The sequence below is a fragment of the Mastigoproctus giganteus genome, chromosome 10, assembly GCF_048544385.1.
Source record: "Mastigoproctus giganteus isolate SK-2022 chromosome 10, ASM4854438v1, whole genome shotgun sequence".
In the NCBI taxonomy this organism is placed as follows: Eukaryota; Metazoa; Arthropoda; class Arachnida; order Uropygi; family Thelyphonidae; genus Mastigoproctus; species Mastigoproctus giganteus.
In genome coordinates, this window is record NC_143584.1 from 152,405,219 (window position 1) to 152,427,324 (window position 22,106).

The 22,106-nt window shown below is 36.0% G+C and overlaps 1 protein-coding gene across 2 annotated transcripts in view; it reads right to left on the minus strand.

Annotated features, from left to right (window-relative positions):
• The window catches only part of LOC150079387 (mitogen-activated protein kinase kinase kinase 20-like), a 269,330-nt gene that overhangs the window by 23,675 nt on the left and 223,549 nt on the right, over positions 1-22,106 (minus strand). For both annotated transcript variants that reach the window (XM_090382216.1, XM_090382217.1), the window contains exons 15-18: positions 20,205-20,341; positions 14,296-14,358; positions 8,938-9,162; positions 6,821-6,895 (exon numbers count right to left, since the gene is read on the minus strand). In XM_090382216.1, coding sequence (XP_090238342.1) covers positions 6,821-6,895; positions 8,938-9,162; positions 14,296-14,358; positions 20,205-20,341 — 500 coding nt within the window. The remainder of the gene's footprint in view (positions 1-6,820; positions 6,896-8,937; positions 9,163-14,295; positions 14,359-20,204; positions 20,342-22,106) is intronic.

A 22,106-nucleotide genomic window follows, 5' to 3' on the forward strand; every position in this document is an offset into this window, starting at 1 on the left:
AAACTTCTCCTATAGTTGGTTTCTTCACTCTTCCTGCTGGTGTCAAATTGTCCCCAGAAGACTTCATGTATTGGTTCCATACGTCTCTCATGGCAGCTTTGAAGGGTTTGTTAATGCTGACATCAAGTGGTTGGACTAGGATGTCAAGCCTCCAGGTATGACGGCAAGTTTTGTTTTTTGCTCTGCAGCAATCTTCTTTATATTTTTTGTTATGTGTGCCCTGAACTGATCAAGCACCAATAGGGCAGGTTTGCGTAAGAGCCCACCTGGTCTCTTGCTCCAAACTTTCTCAAACCAGATCTTCATCCCATCCTGATCCATCCAACCCTTGTGATGAACGTGGACAACCACTCCTCGAGGAATGTCTTCTTTTGGCATTGTTTTGCGTTTGAAAATCAGCATAGGAGGCAGCTTGGTTCCGTCGGCACAAGCTAGAACAACTGTATAATGGCTCTTTTCATGTCCACTTGTCTTCACAGTTACAGTTTTCACCCCCTTCTTATGCGCCATTAAACTCCCATAACAACCCCCTCCTTATCAACAGTTCTGTTACTTGGGACATCAAATTGAAGGGGGACTTTGTCCATATTTGCAATCTGTCCCAACTCAAACTAATGTGGCTTCCGACATTGAATGACAAAACGATGAAATTCAAAGACCTTCTGTTCATAGCTTTCAGGAATCTTTTGGGCAAGTCTGGTGCATGTACGCATGCTTAGTCCATTCCGTTTCATGAACCTGAAGCACCAATTGTGTCCTCCTTTGAAATCAGTAACTTATTTTTCATCAGCAATTCTTCTTGCCTCATGCTGAACCATCTTTGTGGACACAGGAATTCCAATTGCCCTTTGCTCCTCAATCCATATCTTCAATTCCCTCTCTAAATCAGGCCATTTTGCTGATTTGCCTCTAATGGCCTTCTTCTGCCGTGGCATTTTCAGTAGGGTTTCTTCTTCCCGTAGCCAGTCTCAGATTGTTTTCTCAGTTGGAGGAGGACCAAACTTATGTTCAGCAGCACGATTTCCATTCACTTTTGCAAACTGGATCACTTTTAACTTGAATTCAGCACTGTACGAAAATCTTTTCTGAGCTATTTCTGGGCAGAACGTGGCAAAACGTAACCTAATATACCGGTAACAAGTGTGAACAATGAGTGTAAAGACAACAAGCGCGAAAAAGCAGGAAATGCGAGTAAAAAAAAATCTACTACCACTGTATAAGACGCACCCCGTTTTTAGACCCCAAATTTTTCGAAAAAAGGGGCGTCTTATACATGGGGAAATACGGTAGTTACTATTATTCTGTAGCTGCTTGAAATTGTACAAAAATGCAAAGCAATCATTCCAATGGCTGAATTGTGACATCCAAAATATAACTATAAAATTATTTTAAACTTGACTTCAGGATTATGATAAAGTTTGTCAGAACCCTCACAGACGAGAATATATGAAATCCTGAGCAAATACAGGCTCAACTTTTAGATCAGTAGTAATTTCCTTAACATCTTTCAAAGCACTATTAAATCCACACTTTGACCAATACACTAATTTACACTGAGGAAGTACAGTAAACCCCCAGCATTTGTGGTCACTAATTTAATATAAAATGAAACCTAAAAAAAATGTGAATTTTAAATCGCCGTGAACATTTTCTGCCATAAAAAAAACATGGGTGTGAATAAAATCATCTTTCCCGGTCAAAACAGTGCTCAGTGGGTGGGGGAAGAGGGGTGACAAAATCGTGAGCGTTGATGTTTCTCGCTAATCCTTGTTCAGTATGTGCTATGCGCTTGTCATGGAAGATTTTGTCGTTTGCTTTTAACTTATATGCTTATAAATTGAATAAATTTATAAACTGATATGCTTACAAAAGTGAAAAATCTACCGTTTTGCAGTGTGTTAGTGTAAACAGACTTTTTCGAGTGTGTTAACAGAAGAAAGTGACTTTATTGTGGACAAGTTCTTTTCTAACCCCTACAAAAATATAGCTACAAATAACAAGGGAATTGTGAAAAGATCAAAGAAGGTGATGACATTAGCAAATAAAATTCAGTTATTAGACAAAATTTCTAATGGCGAAAGTGTCTTGTCAGTTGCAAAACATTATAAAATCAATGTCAACGGTATGATCAATCAAGAAATCGGAAGAAAAAATCCACCGCAGTGTCCGTGAAAACACACTAATTGCTCCAAAAATTTGCTCTGTAACTCGTGATGTTAAATTAGAAAAAATGGAACAAGCTTTGAATCTGTGGATAGAAGACCGAACTCAAAATAAAATTCCGTTAAGATCACTCATCATTCGTGAAAAGGCAAAACACCTTTATCAACACTTTAGCGAAACTGGTGATAGCACTGGCGGGATAAGTTTTTTTAGCTATAGCAAAGGTGCTGGATTGAAAGGTTTGTTTGAAATTTCTAATAAATATTACATTTAATATTAAATTGTTTCTTATTTTCATTTCGAATCCTTATGCTTGCATTTCACTATGTATTGTCTATGTACATAGTCATATTATGAAGGTACATATAATACATACATAGACAAAATTTTAGACTAGTTTTTCTTATATATTTCATACTTTGGAACAGAACCCCTTTATTACTATGGGAGCCATAATTCAGTAATCATGTTTTCGGTATTTGCAGCATTTCTCAGGAACGTAACCCCTGCAAATAGCGGGGGGTTTACTGTATTCCTGAAAAGTATGAAGTAAACCAAAGCATTTTGTTGCCATACAAATTAATGAAAATAAAGAGGAGATATGTGTGCAGATCTTGCAATTTTTACTGGGTTGCTTGTAGCTTGTAACTTTCATTATGTATTTAATCATTTTAAGTTTTTCTTCCATACACCATTTGGCTGCTTGTTTAGACTCAATGTATCATTTGCCATTTGGCATGAAGTTGCTAACCAAGGTCACCCACCATCCGACAACAAACCAGTAAGAACAGAAACTGTCTTGGAGTGTATAACAGAATAGTAATTTGCCTCTCCTGGTAATGCTATTCAAAAAAAAAAAAAAAAAAAAAAAAAAAAAAAAATTGTAACTTTGAGTCAACTCATGTCATTTCTAAAGTGAGCACAAGCCCAAACCTTGTCAAATATAGGGAACAAATGTCCCCAGACAAAAGAAAAGAAAGCATACTATTATATTATTCCAATGCCTGAAAAAATGAAGTAAAACCCAAACCCAGCACTTTTACCGATCAGTGATATCACATTGACATGTGTGAAAAATGGTGTATCAATATATAATTGATAAGAAATACAGTGGAAGACCAAGTACATCAGCAAGAGAAAGTGATACTAGCAGGACAGCTCATGAACTTGATATGTCAAGTGGAATTGATTGTGCAATAACACCATCCATTATATTCTCATATAATGGTGAGATAAGGTGTGTGCCTGATGGATTCCTAGAGCATTAACCAAAAATGAAAGCAGAATGTGCAAGCTTGTTTTACTCTTCTGCTGAGACAGTGGAAGAAGGAAATGATTTTTTGCATAACATCATTACTGGTTTAAAGCATGTGTACACTACTTCAACACCAAAAATAAAAAGGGCTTTAACAGTACAGTGGAAACATGCCAGCTTGCCATCAGTGAAAAAGTTCAGTGTCAGCTTTAGTAAGAAAAGTTATGGTGACGAATTTTGGAATATTCACAGAGTGGCTTGTCAACTTCATGGAACAACAAAGCTAATATACATATTTTATGTCGCTATGAAGGTTACTGAAAGTTATTACCAGGACTAAGGGTTTCTTCTTCATGATAATACCAGACCTCATGGCAACAGCATTATCAGTTGCAGGAACTACTGGAAAATTTTGGACAGAATAGACTGATACACCCATTGTACATATCTGAGTTCATTCCATTTGATTTTTCTTTTTTCAATATTTAAATACCACCTTTCAGGGCAGTGATTTGGTGATGATGTTCAGTAAGCAGTGGAGAAAGATGATTTCTTTAGCAATGGCACACAATTTGATTAAAAGGTGGAACAAATACCTCATGATAAATATGTGGAAAAATGAAGTATAGGGAGTATTTTCACATGTATATTGGTGATGATGTTCAGTAAGCAATGGAGAAAGATGATTTCTTTAGCAATGGCACAATTTGATTAAAAGGTGGAACAAATACCTCAATCACCAAGATAAATATGTGGAAAAATGAAGTTGAAGTATAGGGAGTATTTTCACATGTATATTCTCAAAATTTTCCGATAAATATTTCTTTGTATTTAACAGTCTCTCTTACCTTACAAGGGATCAACCCTTTTATACCCTCTAAAGGTTGCAGATAGGTACAGTACAGCCAAATGAATATACAATTGACACAGCTTATTGTGATCACTTTGGGATATACTTAATTGATAACATTAACCAACTGATAAAAATAATTGATGAAACAAGAATGCAGCTGTTCAGCATTGTTTATTGATGCAGAGTGGAAATTAGTACATAAAAAAGGTAAGTAGACACAAAAAAATCCCATTAAAATCAAGCAATATAAAATACTTTTGCAATAACAGTGTGTTAGTTGGATTTATACTTTGCTGGTGGATAACAAGTTTTTGGTCGATGTTATTTGGTTGACAGTTGTTTCACTAATGTTAGTATATTCTACATTCTGTGCAGCTGATCACATAAGTGGAATTCTTATTTTAATAAGTCTTCCTGCCATCTTTTTAGTGCTAATATTCAGCTGGCATAGCATGACATGCTAAATACAGTAGTCACTAATGAACTGCTGATATAATACTAAATTTACAAATGCATCGGTACTTCAATTCCATATGCTGCTGTCTTTATTACATCATCATACAATAGTATCAATTTCATCTGAAGAATTACTGTTGATTTTTATTTGTGATCTGGTTCATGTATATTTTGCAGTTGACTGCAGAAGTTCAATCTCAAGAATGGGAAAGTGGCAAAATCAAATCTGGCTCTCAAATTCTGTTTTAAAAAGATTCTTTAGATTTATAAAAATATTTTTAAAACTAAGCATATATTGAATAACTTATTATAATACTTTTATTTTTAAGTGTTTTATTCTTAAAATTTTATTTTAAAATAAGTACTAGATAAATGAGAGCTTACATATGCTCAATTTTTCCTACGTTCTATTAATATTTTGGAATTAAACAAGGAGTTACTTTTTATTCAGTGCGTAGGATTTCTTCTTTCCCAAATCTCCTTATACGAATAAATTACGAAATGATACTTAAAAGAAATAAGTTTAAAAATGTATATTTTTTCCATAAATGCTTAAAAGCAATCCCCCAAGATATATATCTCTGTGTTCATTTATATGCTTGTGAAAATATCTACTAGCTGTTGATAATATTTTAATCCTGGTTTAATGTTAATTTATAAAAAATAAAATAATAATTCAAAATAATATATTATTTTTCTTTCTTATAACCACTATACTGTCAAGATAATGATCATATTAAGAAGTGCCCAATTTTAAATCATTTACTACCATTATTCCAAACATTTCCATGGTACCATGGAAGTAATAGATGGGATGACTTTTGGTATGCAACAGCTATAGAGGGTTAATCATGTATGAAAATGTATACAGTTTAAAAAGGATAGTTGGTCATCCATGTTGCACAGCATAGATAGTGTAAGGACAACTGGTAAGGACCTGTGTATGCATTTGGAAAGACCAAAATCCCCTGGGATACTTAATTTTCATTTAGGCTACTTATGGCAAATACAAATGGATGAAATTGGCTATGCTGACGTTTCTTACAAACAATATAAGAGTTCAGAAACATTCACTAAACAATAAATGTGTTTATTGAACTATTACTTCCATGTAATGTTATGTGTATGAATTGTGAAATACTGAGTACTAATCACTTATTTGGTTTGAGCATGCTCAATGCTGATGGGATTCTTCCTCTTGCTCAGAATAATCACCTGAGAGGGCATAAATTCAAATTGAGAAAAGACGGATGTAGGATAGACGTGAGGAAATTTGCCTTTAGCCAGCGGGTGGTTGGTTGGTGGGAACACACTTCCATCCCTTGTCGTGGAAGTTGATAACCTAAATAAGTTTAAGGCTCAGCTGGACAGGTATTTCGAACGAACAGAGGGGTGAAGTGGAAGTGGTTATTTTTTATTTATTTATTTTTGGCTGATGCTGCATAAGCTTGCTTTCTTGCATCAAATGCCTCTACTAATGCTAATTTCAAAGGGTCACTAATGTTGTTCATAAACAGCAATTAGACAATTTTGTGAGAGAACAAATTTCTTGATTTAGTCTTGAGTGTAGTACAAACTTACGGCTTTGAGGTTAAATCTTGACTCAGCACAATTGCTTTAATACCCTATAAGCAATGGTCAACCCGTGAAGTAAATTTACCAATTCTAGGGTGGTTTGCCAGATTCTCCCACTTTCCTGGACATATTCAAAAAATGGGTGGTGCCAGATAGTTGATTGCCAGATTTGGGAGGTTTAACTGTAATAAAAAAATAAGAAGGGATACACAATGTAAGCATACGAATAGGTTCACTGTCCCTGGATCAAATGTTTTTCTCACAACAATCTCTTCGTTCAAAAAATATGGTTCTTTAAAAAAAATTAAGAAATTTTTTTGATGTGCTGATATTTTTTCAGAAATTTAATGCTGTTCTGACATATTGGTGTAATTTAACAATTACAATGAGGTAAATTCCTCTAGCTGGTGGTCATACAGAGTATAAATGTAAATTTATTTTATTATTAATATTTTTTACTTAGAATTTCTACGGGAGATTTTGTACTAATAGATTATCTTGAAAATATCATTACATACCTCATAAGTAACAATACAAGTGACAGCAGTATCAGCAGTGATTCCAACACACCACCTATCCATCACAAATGGTGGCTACAAAAATTTAAAGTAATACATGTAAAAAAATAGTAATAGAGGCATTCAAGAACAAAAATTTTTTCATAATAATATGAAAAATTTTAAAAATGATTTGTGGATTTTGATAATGAATATTTTTAAACTCTTTATTTTTTGAAGCAAACAATATATACCTTTTAGAAATATTTCCAAAAGAAATATGCCTTGATTATCATAACAATAGTCTAATTCACAGCTGGCAAACTGCTGACCCAACAAAGGGGCCAAAATGTATCTTAGGAATCATCCACATGTCTCAGTACCAGAATCATTTCTAGGAACTTTCCCAAGGTTCATGCAATCTGTGAGCTGTCATTGGATAGCCCTAGTCTAATTATTCAAAAGAAGTAGTTAATCACAATTCTTTACTTAATTATGCAACCTGCATACTTCATTTAAAGAACTAAGGCATATAAAAACTGTACCAGGGAATAGGGGATAGGATCAACACATATGTTCAACATCTCATGATAGATGCATGGATGTGACAGGTGAGTGACAAATACTTTCGACTGGATTTCATCATCCTGACTGTGAGGAGTAGGGGTGATATTATGATGGGGTGGTAATTCCATTAGCTTATTTTCAACTAACTTGTCCTTGGAACAACAGTGTCATGATATACATAACTTGTCATTGTGAAAATGATCATGTTATTATCAATAATGGATAATGTTGACATGTCAATATTGACAGAATACAGCCATTTCTAGATTAATGCAACAGATACATTCCTGAAAAGCACTACTTAAATTAAAAATTGCATAAATGAACTAATTCCCTATATGAAATATTAAAAAAGAAGGGCTGGGTTGATGAAAGGGTTTAACTCCCAAAGGATAAACTACTATAAATTTCTATAAACTACTATATAATTCATGTAAAATATGTATACAGTAGTACAAAAATTTTCTTTATATAGATGTGTTTTTCAATGCATATCATTCAGATAGAGAATGAAGTTATATTGAAATGCTGTTTGTGGTGTCATATTTTACTACTTTATCTTTTGTTACTTTTTTATTTTGCTATTGGATTTTAGAGTTTAATACCTCTGCTGTTGGCTTGGTCTACGACCTTTATGAACCAAATTCAAAAATTATGGGATTGAGTCAATCTGGATTGGGGGGGGGCAGAGACATTTTTTGGACTTGCTTCTCACTATGGTTGAATTAGTCAGCTGCTGGTGAAGGTCACTTAACAAAATATTTAGTTTTTCTCCCATCATATCAGAAGTAAATAGTTCTTTAAGATAGGTGGATTTTCATCCAAGTGGGTTAAAAATCCCTTCAGTTAACATGTTAAATGTTTATTTCATACTATCTTTTTTTTTTTTTTTTTTTTAATTTTCTTTTGTTAAATTTAAGGAAAGGTTAAGTAAGTCAAATAAACCAGCTTTATATAGTTAGGAAAGATGTCGCTTGTTGCATCTGCTTTACCAACAACTTTAATATGTCATGGTGTGGACCCAAAGGCATTGAAAGTGTTCCACAGGGATGCTGGTCAATGTAGACTCAATTGCATCCTGATTGCTTCAGACTGGATGGCAATGGATCTGATGCAAAACAGCTCATTTCACCTCATTATAAAAAGACTCAAATTGGGTTGAATTCTTATGACTGAGTTGGCATCCTCTGTGATAGTAAGTGGTTTCACCATGCCATTCATTTGGAGAGGGCTGGATTAAATTTCTATCTATGTCTAGAGGAATCTCTGAAGTCCTCTTCAATTGAGGATGTAATTAGTTGAACTCAGGTGGAGGAGTAGGGCCCTCCCCTTTAAACAATACTTAAGCTCAAAATAGATATCATTCCATAAATTAAAGACAAGCATTTATTTTATGCATTCATTATAAATGTAAAAATATATCAATTGCTGGAAACAGAAAATAAGATAAAAAATAGTTGCTTCAAATATTCTAATTTATTTCTATAAAAATGGATTAAAATGCATTATAGTAAGCAAGTAGATATGACACAGAATATGTGAAATAAGTTAATATTCCAATCAAAGCATACCTGTGATATTCTAGTTAGTGGAAGCCCTGCCTGTCTACACTCAAAACTAACTTCTTTAATACAGGCTACTGCTGTGAGAGGACTTTCACCTTCATCTACTTCTAAAAACATTTTCCACTTATGCTCTGCTGATGATAGACCATGTCGTACATGATTACCAAAAAGAAGAGTAAGACGAATCACAGTTGGTCTCACAGGACTAGGGGAATGTCTTGAATGTACAGTCTAGAAAATTTAATGAAAGCATATTTATTTTAAAATTTCTATACAATTTCATCAAAACTAAATATTAAGCTTAACATTATGTAACTATGTATTTTCAAAATCTTCAAAATTACTCTCACAAAATTTTTCCAATAAACATATGTATTTATTATTTTAACATAATTTATATCAGCTTTGTTTACTATACTCTTATGTTTAAAAGAAGTGAAATGCAAATGTGTAATCTTTTAAAAAAAAGCTATTGCTGCTCAGAAACTTGCTTTAAGTTTGTCATTTCCTTAATATGATATTTATAATTAAGTGGGAAAGTATTGACATATATTTTCAGAAAAATTATCATAAAGAACATTAACATTATAAGACAATAAGATCTGGTCATGTTATTCAAATGCTAACAGGAAAAATGAATTTCATTTGTTAGTAGTTACACTACACTGTATTGAATATGAGAAAATATACACAATGTTTTCTGAGATTATCTGGTATTGCCTTTTCAGGCAGTGTGCTTCAAAAGGTACAGAATTTGTAAAATGAAATAAAAATTATATAAAAAAGGGATTTTGTCTACTGGATCCCTCAACTCATCAGGAACCACAGGCTTTTGTTTATGAAAGAAGCCAAAGGACACAGTATTTCTGTAAGCCCTAAACCCTTCCTTAAGTTAGAGTGAGAGGCTATGACCCTACATTATGGCAACCTCAATTGGAAAATACCAAGCTAAGAACTGAAGTAGCAGGGTCTTAATTGTGTTGGAATATCAATTTTCACATTTTTTTTACTGCTTGACTGGGCAGTGGAACTGAACATCTCTAGGACTTGCATGGACTGGGTTCAAGAAAATTATAGACAAATGATTAATAGAACAATGTTTTCTTTGAAGATGAATCCTTATATGATGCTAATGTGGAACCCATAAATGCTCTTTCCTTGTGGATGAACTAACAGTCTGGGTAGGAAACTGCATCAGAGGCTATGTCATCAGGAACTGAACAGAGGTACAGAGATGAGTTCCTCAGAGTAACAGGTAGAAGAACTGGAGAAAGACTGGTTTCATGGATGATAACATTCCACCTGTGAGAACTTGGCTGGTTGAAAATATGCTGAATAAGAAGGATGATAGTGAACACACAGACCAAACTTTATCTCACATATGTTTATCCAGAATAAACATATGTGAGACACGTGGGATAGATTTAGTGCTGTTCAAATAACACTTACTGTGCTGCTGCTGCTGCTGCTGCTGCTGGGGCTAGAAAATGCATTTAATGAGCCATCAATTAATGCCATGGCAGAGCAGAGTATGTCTAAAAGAGTAGATTACACAATATTAAGGATTCTGCTTCCTGACCTGCATGCTTTACTAAAAGATTAGACAAACTGTTTTCTTTTGGCTCACTTCCATTTATTCATTATTAAACTGTTTTGGTTTTAAAAAATTCAACTTTTCTTGTTTCCTGTACTTAGCATTAACAGAGGTATATGATGCAAGAAAGCAAGCTTATATACATCAGCCAAAAAAAAAAAAAAAAAAACCCCCTTCCCATTTCGCCCATCCATTCAATTCCAAATGTTTGTATAGTTCTGTCTTGAACTTAAGTTGTTGACCTCCACTACAACAGATGGAAGTTTGTTCCAACTATAAGAGTTTAGTAAATTTTAGATTAATTTTATTAGAGTTTAGTAAAGCTGGCTAAAGGCAAATTTCCGCACATCTATTTTACAACTGTCTTTCCTCAATTTGAATTTATGTCCCCTCAGGTGAGTAATTTGAGCAAGAGGAAGGATTCCATCAGCACTGAGCTTGCTCAAACCATTCAAGGCCTTATACACCTCAATTCGATCACCTCGCAGGTGCCTAGTCCAGAAGCTGTAATTTGCAGAACTTTTTTTTTTGGTAACAGCAACCCTTTGTTCCACTCACCAATCACGTTACCCTTCTATGTACACATTCCAGCAGCTCTGCATCCTTCCTAATATGAGGTCTCCAAACCTGTATGCAGTACTCAGGGTGGCCTGACCACTGCCTTATACAAGGAGACAATCACCTTCTTATACTTAATTTACTAAACTTAAATTTTAGTATTATTTTAATATATAGAAGCAATTTATTTAAAATTATTATTAGTTTAATGTAATATCTGTGTAACAACAATACTGCTATACAGTGGTACCTTGGTTTTCGAGCATAATTCGTTCCGGAAACGTGCTCGTAATTCAAAGCACTCGTATATCAAAGCGAATTTCCCCATAAGAAATAATGGAAACCCAGATGATTTGTTCCAAAACTCAAAAATATTCATATACTGTAAAAATGATTAATACAAAATACATACATACCTTTTTATATTTTTAATATTTAAATTTAATATACATAAAGCAATCAAATTTATTAATTATTGGGTAGGACGACTTTCACTGTCACTAACAGAATCACAGCTATCTGTTGACTTTTTCTTTTTGTGCGACTTTAACAAGGAACCTATCCAATGACATTTGCTTTTACCTCCTTTTGAGGATTTCACAGAAATATGACACTGCACTGTCGTTAAACAGATTCATTGCATCGCACCGCCACACCCTTACTCGGGTGGTGCTTTTCTACAAAATTTTGCACTGTTTCCCACATTTTACACACCTCCCTAATCTCATTTGAAGAGAAGGATGTCTCCATTTTTTTCCCTTCATCCTCAGACGAGACCTCCTCCATAACCTCTTGCTGTTGCTCGCAATGCAGATCCATCAGTTTGTCGGTGGTAAACTCCTGGCCATGTTCCTCCACCAGCTCTTGAATGTCGTCCTTATTCACCTCCAGTCCCATGGTCGTCCCGAAGGACATAATTTCATCGACAACTGGCAGTTTCTGTTCATGAGCAAAGCCCTCAATGCAATCAGACCACAGTTTTCTCCAAGCAGAATTGAGGGTTCTCTTGGTGACCCCCTCCCAGGCTTCACTGATGATCTTGAGGCAGTTTACGATGTGGAAATGATTTTTCCAAAACTCTCTGAGGGTAAGGTTAGTTCCTTCAGTCACCTCGAAGCATCGCTGAAATAGTGCCTTGATGTAAAGATTTTTAAAGTTCGAAATGACCTACTGATCCATGGGCTGGAGTAATGGAGTAGTGTTGGGAGGAAGGAACTTGACCTCAATGAACTCGAATTCTTACAGTAAGTTGTCCTCAACGCCTGGAGGATGAGCAGGAGCATTATCCATAATCAGCAAGACTTTGAGTGGCAGTTTTTTTTCTAAAAGGTATTTCTTCACTGCAGGACCGAAGACCTCGTTGATACACTCAACAAACAAGATACGAGAGACCCAAGCCTTGCTGTTGGACCTCCACATAACGTTTAACTGGCTCTTCTGCACCTTGCATTTCTTGAAGGCTCGTGGATTCTCAGAATGATACAGAATGAGCAGGGGCTTGACTTTGAAATCACCGCTTGCATTAGCACACAGCAAGAGGGGGAGACGGTCTTTCATGGGCTTGTGACTGAGCATTGCATTCTCTTCTGCTGTAATGTAGGTCCTCTTTGGCATCTTTTTCCAAAAAAGCCCCATCTCATTGCAATTAAAAACTTGCTGCAGCAAGGTAACACTCGGAAACCATGAGCTTCTGGATCTCGGCAACAAACGCCTCAACTGCCTTAGTGTCCGAACTCGCAGCCTCTCCATGCCTCACAACGCTATGGATGTCACTTCTCTTAAAGTTATCAAACCATCCCCTGCTTGCCTTGAAGCCTTCTTCGTTTTCTGTAGACGTACCTGATAGTTTACTTACGAGGTCGGCGTACAAGGCCTTTCCCTTCTCACAGATCAAGTTCTCGGTCACAGTATTACCTGCTAGTTGCTTCTCGTTTATCCACACCAAAAGCAACTTTTCTACATCTTCTAGAATACGTGGCCGTTGCTTTGATATTCTCGTGACTCCTTTTGTTCTTCTTTCTTAGTTCCCTTAGTTCTTCTTTCTTCTTTAATACTGTGCAAATCGTTGACGTAGACTTCTTATAAAATCTTGCGATGGCAGCCACTTTCATACCTTGTTCATGCTTCCCGATGATTTCCTTCTTAACTTCTACTGTAATCATCTCCTTCTTGTTACAGCCTTCCTTTTCAACCCTTTTCTTCATTGGGGCCATTTTTGTAGTGTACAGTTAATAAAGAACAGTCACTACATTTGAACACAAAATAAAAAAAAATGCTTTATGCACATACACATGGTCACAATGCTAGCACGAACGTTGACTGCAGTGTTGACTACAATGTTGACTGTATACGAACGAGGTATGCCGACTGAGACCAAGCATGCGAGACGATTACCCACAATCCTGATCAGCATGTGATCAACGTGATGCTCGGCAACAATTTTTAGGGAATAAAGCACAATTACAAAATGAGGAGGCATGCTTGATACACATAAACAAAGTTGTGCACATGTAGCAACTGAATAAACAACACCGTAAAGGCAGAGATACACTATTAACACCTCACATTTTACTAAAGCACATTTCTAGGGGTTACTACCATAAAACAATAAAAACAATTTCCAATTGCATTCCTGCTAGTGGAATCTGTTATAAACTGGTAGTAAACTCGATCTAATTGCATTTGTGATTATACCGATAGCTGAAATTGTGTTGGTTTTTAAGTTATTATGGTGAAATGTGTTTCCCCTTCACTAATATAAAAAACATAAATACATTTTCAGAATCTTCTCTTCATTCCTATTTTGTTGCATTCGATTGAGGTGATTCTGCATTTGACTGCCATTTCTTGTAAACACAAAGGCGAATCGTGCATAAGCGAATTCGGTTCGTGTTATATAAGATATTGTTCCCCTATTTATAAATCGTGTAGTGTAAACACATGTTATACGAGGACTGACTGTACTTGTATTGCAAGACCTCGCTCGTTTATCAAGTTAAAATTTATTAAAAATTTTTGCTCGTCTTGCAAAACACTCGCAGACCAAGTTACTCGCAATCCAAGGTACCACTGTATAATAAGGCTGATTTCAAGAAATCCCATAACCATTTTAAATAGTATTTTTTGGAATTCCTCCCTTTGTTTAAAATCAGATACAAATTTTGTATTTCTCTGATGATTATATTTAATAATAACAATAATGTAATACATACCTGATCTAAAGGTGGGAAATGCAACATTCTGTTGTTATGGGCCTTTAGTTTTCCTATTTCATCCTGTAAAATAAACTGTATTAAACCAAAAATCTCTTCATATATATGTTTCTAACAAGAAAATATTTGTTCATTGGAAAACAACTTAGACTGTAATTTTTAAGTCTCAAGGAAGTGAGAGAATTTTCCTATCAATTATCTTTTGAGATAATTGATAGGGAAAATGGTTACCTATCAATTATCTGAAAAACAATCTAAAAGATTACAGTAAGATGTCATACACATGCATCCATCTATGTTGTAGGAAAGTGAAAGCAGAAATCAAAAAAGAAGCCAAGCTTTTAGCATTAGTTGAGACATATGATGCAAGAAAGAATGCTTATACAGCACCAGAAAAAAAAAAAAAAAAAAAAACACTTCCCATTTCACCCATCTGGTCACTCCAAATGTTTGTCTAGTTCAGCCTTAAATTTTTTAAGCTATCAACTTTTGCAACAACAGATGGAAGTCTGTTCCAGCAATCAACAACCTGCTGGCTAAAGGCAAACTTCCACGCTTCTATTCTACAACTGTCTTTCCTCAATTTGAATCTATGCCACCTTGGGTTCATAATCTGAGCAAGCAGAAGAATCTCATCAGCCTTGAGCTTGCTGAAACCATTCAAGGTCTTATACACATCAATCAGATCATCTTGCAGGTGCCTAGGCTTCAGTGCTGCAAATTGCAGAACTTTAGCCTTTCTTGGTAAGAGCACCCCTTTGTTCCTCTCACCAATCTTGTTGCCCTTCTTTGTACTCATTCTAGCAAATCTACATCCTTAACAACTATTAACAACGCTAAGGGTTTCATGGGGGAGACACTTAGTGTTGCTAATGTGTGTACATACTTCATGCAAAATGGACTAGCACATTTGATGGCCAATTTGTTAACAAAAATAAACAGAAGTTTGCAGAATTTTTTTAAAAAATTATGAATTTAATGGTAAACCATGAATTTACTATATTTTTGTGAAAAAGATTGAAGACACTTTATTGAAAAAACTTTATTATGATGGAGAGATGGGGCAGTTAAAACAAGTCAAAAAGATGGATTATCTGTTGTAAATCCAGAGAGATGGCAGGTATGGAATAAAAAGAATGAGATTAGTGGATAAAATATTGGTACTCAAAAACTAAGGAATAAATACAAAAACAAATAAATCAAAAACTTTTATTTAGATTATGAAAAACATTAGTGCAATATCTATTTAATGTTTTAATAATCTGAAAGTACAGATAAAACAGAAGAGGGCTGAGGCACTGGGTTCCATAACTAAGAGATAAATTCAGTTCATCCAGTAAAAGTGGTAGCTAAGTATATTTAATGACAGTAGCTTTCGAGATATATAAATCTCTTCATCAGCTGTAGAAGTACATACATACATGAATATACAAATATAAATATAACATCAAAACGTTGGGAATGGAATGAGCAGTGCGTACTCATGTTGAGTGAGAGAGTGCACATGCAGATGCAAGAATGCTGAATCACTTACTACGTAGAATTAGGTGATTGTTGTTGGTACAGGGTGCGTATATGGAGGACTGACTGCCAGCATTTGTCATGTTGTAACACTACCGACTCCAAAACTGGGTGTAGTCGTACATCTCTATTGCAGTTTAAAATGTTGCAACAACTAGATATGTATAGTGACTCTAACCACAGACAGTGATGGTAGTGATGGGATTGGTCAACCACTTCGCTGTTGTTGACTGGGATTGAGGTCGTGTTGCATTGACCAAAAATGCCCTGCAACTGCAGAGTGTGTAGAATCGCCTAGGCGAATGGCCCTTCATTCGTCAACAGAGACAATATCTACTGCTTATAACCCATATTACCTGGGTGCTTCGGATCGCATTTCTAAGATCTTAAACAGGTACCATATAAAGTGCCTGCAACTTCCCGGTAGAGGTTTGCGATCTCTTGTCTCAAGGGTGAAAACACCCATCCTCCCTCTTTATGTAGCAGTACTATATACCAGATCATATGCCACGATTGTGGCAGTTGCTATGTGGGGGAAAGCTCCAGGACCGCCTCAAGGAACATGATAAAGCCATTCGCCTAGATGACTCTATACACTGCAGTCGCAGAGCATTTTAGGTCGATGCAACACGATCTCAATCCCAGTTGCAACAGCAAAGTGGTTGACCAATCCCATCACTACCATTACCGTCTATGGTTAGAGCCACTGTACATATCTAGTTGTCGCAACATTTTGAACTGCAATAAAGGTGAACAACTACACCCAATTTTGGAGTCTGTAGTGTTACAACATGACAAATGCTGGCAGTCAGCCCCTATACATACCCTATACCAACAATCACCTAATTCTACGTAGTAAGTGATTCAGCATTCTTGCTTGCTTGTTTGTTTGTTTGGTTTTTAGGAGCATTAGCAACTAAGGCCATATTGCTTCGGGATATGCGGTGGGTGGTCATTCCCTGACCTTTCCGCATCCTCCATATTTGGTGGTGACGGGCTCGAACCCTGGTCTAATCAAGAAGCGTGTGCTACGCACTGCTGCTCCTTCCCACCTGGCAGCATTCTTGCATCTGTGTGCACGCTCTCTCACTCAACATGAGCACGCACTGCTCATTCCATTCCCAATGTTTTTATGTTATATTTATATTTGTATATTCATGTATGTATATACTTCTACAGCTGATGACGCGATTAATTTATCTTGAAAGCTACTGTCATTAAATATACTTAGCTACCGCTTTTACTGGATGAAATGAATTTATTTCTTAGTGAAAGTACAGAGTTCAAATGGGTTCCTGAACAGCCAAAAATGAAATGATAATAATTCATGGAAATACCCTAAGAAGGTGAATGATCTCTGTGGGTAGCAACAGAGGCATGGTATTTACCTGTCATGCTTAGAATAACTGTTAATTAGAGCTGGAAGAATTCCAGCAATAATTAACAGATGTTTAAAACACTCCAGACATAATGCAGAATGAGGTTTTGGAGGATTTGGCTGATCATTTCATATGGGCTATACTCTCCATCAAAATGTACTAGTTCACTAGGAGAGCTGTGAGGATATGCATTATCATTCATTAAAAAAAGTCTAGACCAATTTACTTCTGTGAAAGGTTGAATGTAACTCATCTTGATATTTTCTGCCACAAGAATTGCTCATGGTAACAAAAGATGATTTGTATAACCAATAACAATTCCCATCAACACCATTAAGCCACCACTTCCAACTGCAAAGAGTACCACTGTCCAGAGCCCCTGGGTCTAGAAAACATTTCATTAGCACTAATTCAAATAAGCTTTTGTGTATATGGGTGAAGGGAACACAGAGAATTCAGAAAACAATGGCCAGGAAAATGATCCCACTACACTTCCTTATTACATCAGTTAAATTTTTCACACTTTAATATCATGAATAAAAAGGAGGGAGGGGATGGGGATGCTTATTTATAAAATGTAGTTTTTCGACTACAAAAATTCTAATTTTAAGCTCTTGCTATTTAGAGTTAGAATAAAATATATTCTATATTCTTAACAGTTATTTATTGTTAAAAATATAGAATATATTTAACCAAACCATTATATTTAACCATTAACCAAATAAACTTACTCCCCATGCAATATTGTGCATCAGCAATTAACTTCTTCAGCATTAATATATGCCTTCCTACCCCACCCCCAATTTTTGTTTGCTTTGCTGAAGGAGTCCTTCACTGTAATAAGGTCAGACGCCTGCCTGGAAAGATTGTATTTTTTCTAATATCACGGTACATCTACTGTCTAGCTGCATTAGAAGTTAGCTTTTTTCTGTTGCCCTCACAAGCTGTGACGAATTTTTAAAGATGAAAGTGAACAAGGTGAGAATATCAAGAATCACACAAAGATCTAATCAATTTCCTTTTGCTTTTTAACTCCCCTTGGAATCCTGGTTCCAGATTTCCTAGTGGAAATCTGGAACACATCATATCAAAAATTGCCGTGTCAAAAATTTTACAGGCCTTTATCATTGCAAAACTCAGCCACAATAGGGGAAAAACCCTATAAAAATTTCCACTATCTACACAAGATTTGAACCAAGACATTTTTCCCATAGTTTGGAAAAAGAGTGATAGCAGTCACTGTGCTAGTGACAGGAGTGAAGACAAAATGTTAATAGCAGCACCTCTCATTTGTTGGATTCAACAAGTTCAGCCTAGGAAGAGATTCCTCATTACATAGTGATGGCAATTTAAGTGAAGATACTGAACATTTAATCCACAGAATATGGTGGTTGGAAGAAGCAAAAGACACCTGGCTGTCACTTGCAGAACATGCAAACTGGCAGATAGTTGACAAATAGACAAGGTCAAAGACTGAATTATCAGGAGATAATTCAAATACTTTTCAGAGCATAGACTGAACCCAGTGGACTTAGTATTAGTATTAGTATTATTAGTAAAGGCCGCATGGTGCAAGAAAGCCTATGGCTTATGCTGCACCAGCCAAAAAAAAAAAAAAAAAATCCAAACAAAACAATGATAAAAAAAAAATAATAAAATAAAAAATAACTAAATAATAATAATTAATAAAAAAAAAAAAAAAAAAAAGAAATTAAACCTGTCATCCTATGCGCTTCCCTTACCCGAAAGTACTATCCAGATGACCTTTGAATTTCCCCAAACTGTTGGCCTCTACCACCCATGAAGGCAACTTGTTCCAGTAATTTATAACTCGCTGGCTAAAATAAAACTTCCTGCAGTCCAATCTAAACATTTCCCCCCGGTAACTTGAATTTATGTCCCCTAGTTCTAGCATCATTTATAATCTTGAAAATTTTGTCCTCATTCATTTTACTGATGCCTCTCAGAGCCTTAAACACCTCAATCAAATCTCCTCTAAGGTGTCTAGTTTCCAAACTCTGCAACCCACATATTCGAAGTCTTTCTTCATAAGGACGCCCTTTTGCCGATCTCACCAGGCGAGTTACCCTTCTTTACACCCTTTCAAGAAGCTCGATGTCTTTCTTTAGGTGCGGTCTCCATACTTAAACACAGTATTCCAAGTGTGGTCTAACATAAGCCTTATATAATGGGATTATCACGTCCCTATCTCTACTTGCAAAAGTTCGATAGATCATCGATAGGACACCATGGGCCTTCCTTGTAACCTGCTTACAATGCTCAGAGAATTTCATGTCTGACCGTATCGCAACACCCAACTGTTGCACAGACTTACATCTGTGCAACCATCTGTGTTGTAGAAACACTAGTATGTCACAGAATACAAGTGCAGGACACAACATTACAGCATGACTGGACACCAGAAAGACTGAAGAGCATGTGACCACCATTTATGATGTTATTTGTGCACAGTTATGGTGGCAATTTGGAGCACCTATTTTTATGTAACGCTGTATACTGAAGACAAATACATGATAACACACCACAATATGCTTTCCATATCTTACTACATGCATTCTTACTACATGAGCAACAAACTTTGTGTCACTGTAGCACAATAATGAAGTGTCTGCTGACCTGCACTGATTACATATTCTTGAGTCAGATGAACTCTGAGATCTACCCCCCACCCGTTAGAGGCATCAGATCACTTAAGAATTATTTTTTACATAAAAGTTTAATATTTTGCTAATACAAGAAAAAAAAATTATAAAAATGCTTGCCTTTGCATTGTGTTCTATATAAAACTGACAAATATTTAAGCTTGTGAAATATGCTTTTGTGTTAAAATAACTGTTTGTTTCATTTTAATGAGAACAGAAATATTAATTGAAACTATCTCATTTATTTGTGAACAAGTATAACGTCTTGCTGATTTACACATAAAAATGAAGGCATTTACTTTATTATTTGAATAACTGAAGTTAATAAACTAAGGTGTATACTAACCATGAGATGGATCCTATGTCCTACTGTGGTAACACCAATATCTTTCAAATTCTCTGAATTTAGTAGTAATAACCGTTTACCACTGATGTGCTGCTGGAGAAATAATGCTGCATATTGTTCCAGATCACGTGCAGTTTCTATAACGAAAAAGTATATTTACAGTATGCAATATAAGCAAGTACTGCGGTACATAAAGGAGTGACTAAAATGTTTTGAGTTTAACTAGAAAAGATGTAAGCAAGAGATAAATATCTGTTATTTTTCTACAAAATCTCCCTCTTTATTATGCTTTTGCTACTGTTTTTTAAAGGAGTCTGCCAAAAAAAAAAGTAATTGATAGCAGCCATAATATCTGAATCTATGTCAAAATGAGTCCCAGCCAAATATTTTTTGAAGACAGAAAAAAGGTCGCAGACTAACTGGTATGCTGCTGGCATACTGTCTCTTGTTGAAGGACGACTCCTTTTGTAAGCCTTCCATGAACTTAGCCTTGATATTGTCATGTAACTTGTACAAAGACGAAGAATAATATTCTCCTGTGACAGGTCTGGCTCTTTTCTAAATAAATCACTAACAGAAAATTCTCAGATACCCAGAAGACTGACGTCTTTACGCTGCAAACAAAGAGAACAAGTAAGCCTTATTTGGGATGGAAATGAAGGGTACTTCCATTACTTTAACAGTAATGGAAGTATCCTTCTTTCCCCTTGTGGCTGGAAGTAACAGACCCTGATCCCATATATCATCACAAATCTATTAGATTTGTGATGATATGATAAACACAAGAAAGGCACCCGGGGTGGATGGGATCTATCCAGTTATATTAAAGGAGGCAGCAAAGGAAGTCAGCAAACCCTTAGCCATAATTATGAGAGCTTCCTTGGACTCAGGGGAGGTACCCATAGACTGGAAATGTGCAAATGTGACCCCAATTCACAAAGGAGGATCAAAGGCTGACACAAGTAACTATAGACCTGTGAGCTTAACTTCTGTTCCAGGAAAATTAATGGAGGCACTGGTTAAAGAAGCACTGCAGGATCATTTAGACAAGACTTCAGTTATAGCTCAGACACAGCATGGTTTTGTTAAGGGGAAGTCTTGCCTGACCAACTTGATTGGATACTATGATGCAGTCACAAAAGAACTGGATGCAGGGAATAACTTTGATATTATATACTTGGATCTTAGAAAGGCTTTTGATACTGTTGCACATGGAAGACTGCTACACAAATTGGAACAGTGTGACATTGGAGGCAAATTGCTGCTATGGATAAAGGGGTGGTTGAGTGAGAGAAGACAGAGAGTGGTAATCAATGGACACTGCTCATCATGGACTAATGTTATTAGTGGAGTCCCTCAGGGCTCAGTGTTGGGTCCATTATTGTTTTCTGTATTTATAAATGATATTGATGATGGTATATCAAGCTTAATGTCCAAGTTTGCAGATGATACAAAGGTTGGCAGGGTTGTCAAGGACACTACTGACACTACACTGCTGCAACAGGATCTGGAAAGGTTGAGCAGATGGGCTGAGAGGTGGCAAATGAAGTTTAACATTGACAAATGTAAAGTACTACACATGGGAAACAGCAACCCCAGGGCAACGTATCAACTCTGTGGTACTACACTGACAGTGGTAGAGAATGAAAGGGACTTGGGGGTGATTGTGCAGGCAGATATGAAGTTCTCTGAGCAGTGCAGACGGGCTGCAAGAGTAGCTCATGGAGTATTGTCAATGATATACAGGGATTTTTCCAGCAGGGATAAGGAGGTGATTATTCCATTGTATAAGGCAATGGTCAGGCCACACCTAGAGTACTGTATACAGGTCTGGAGGCCTCATTTCAAGAAGGATGTAGAGCTGCTGGAACGAGTACAGAGAAGGGCAACAAGATTAGTGAA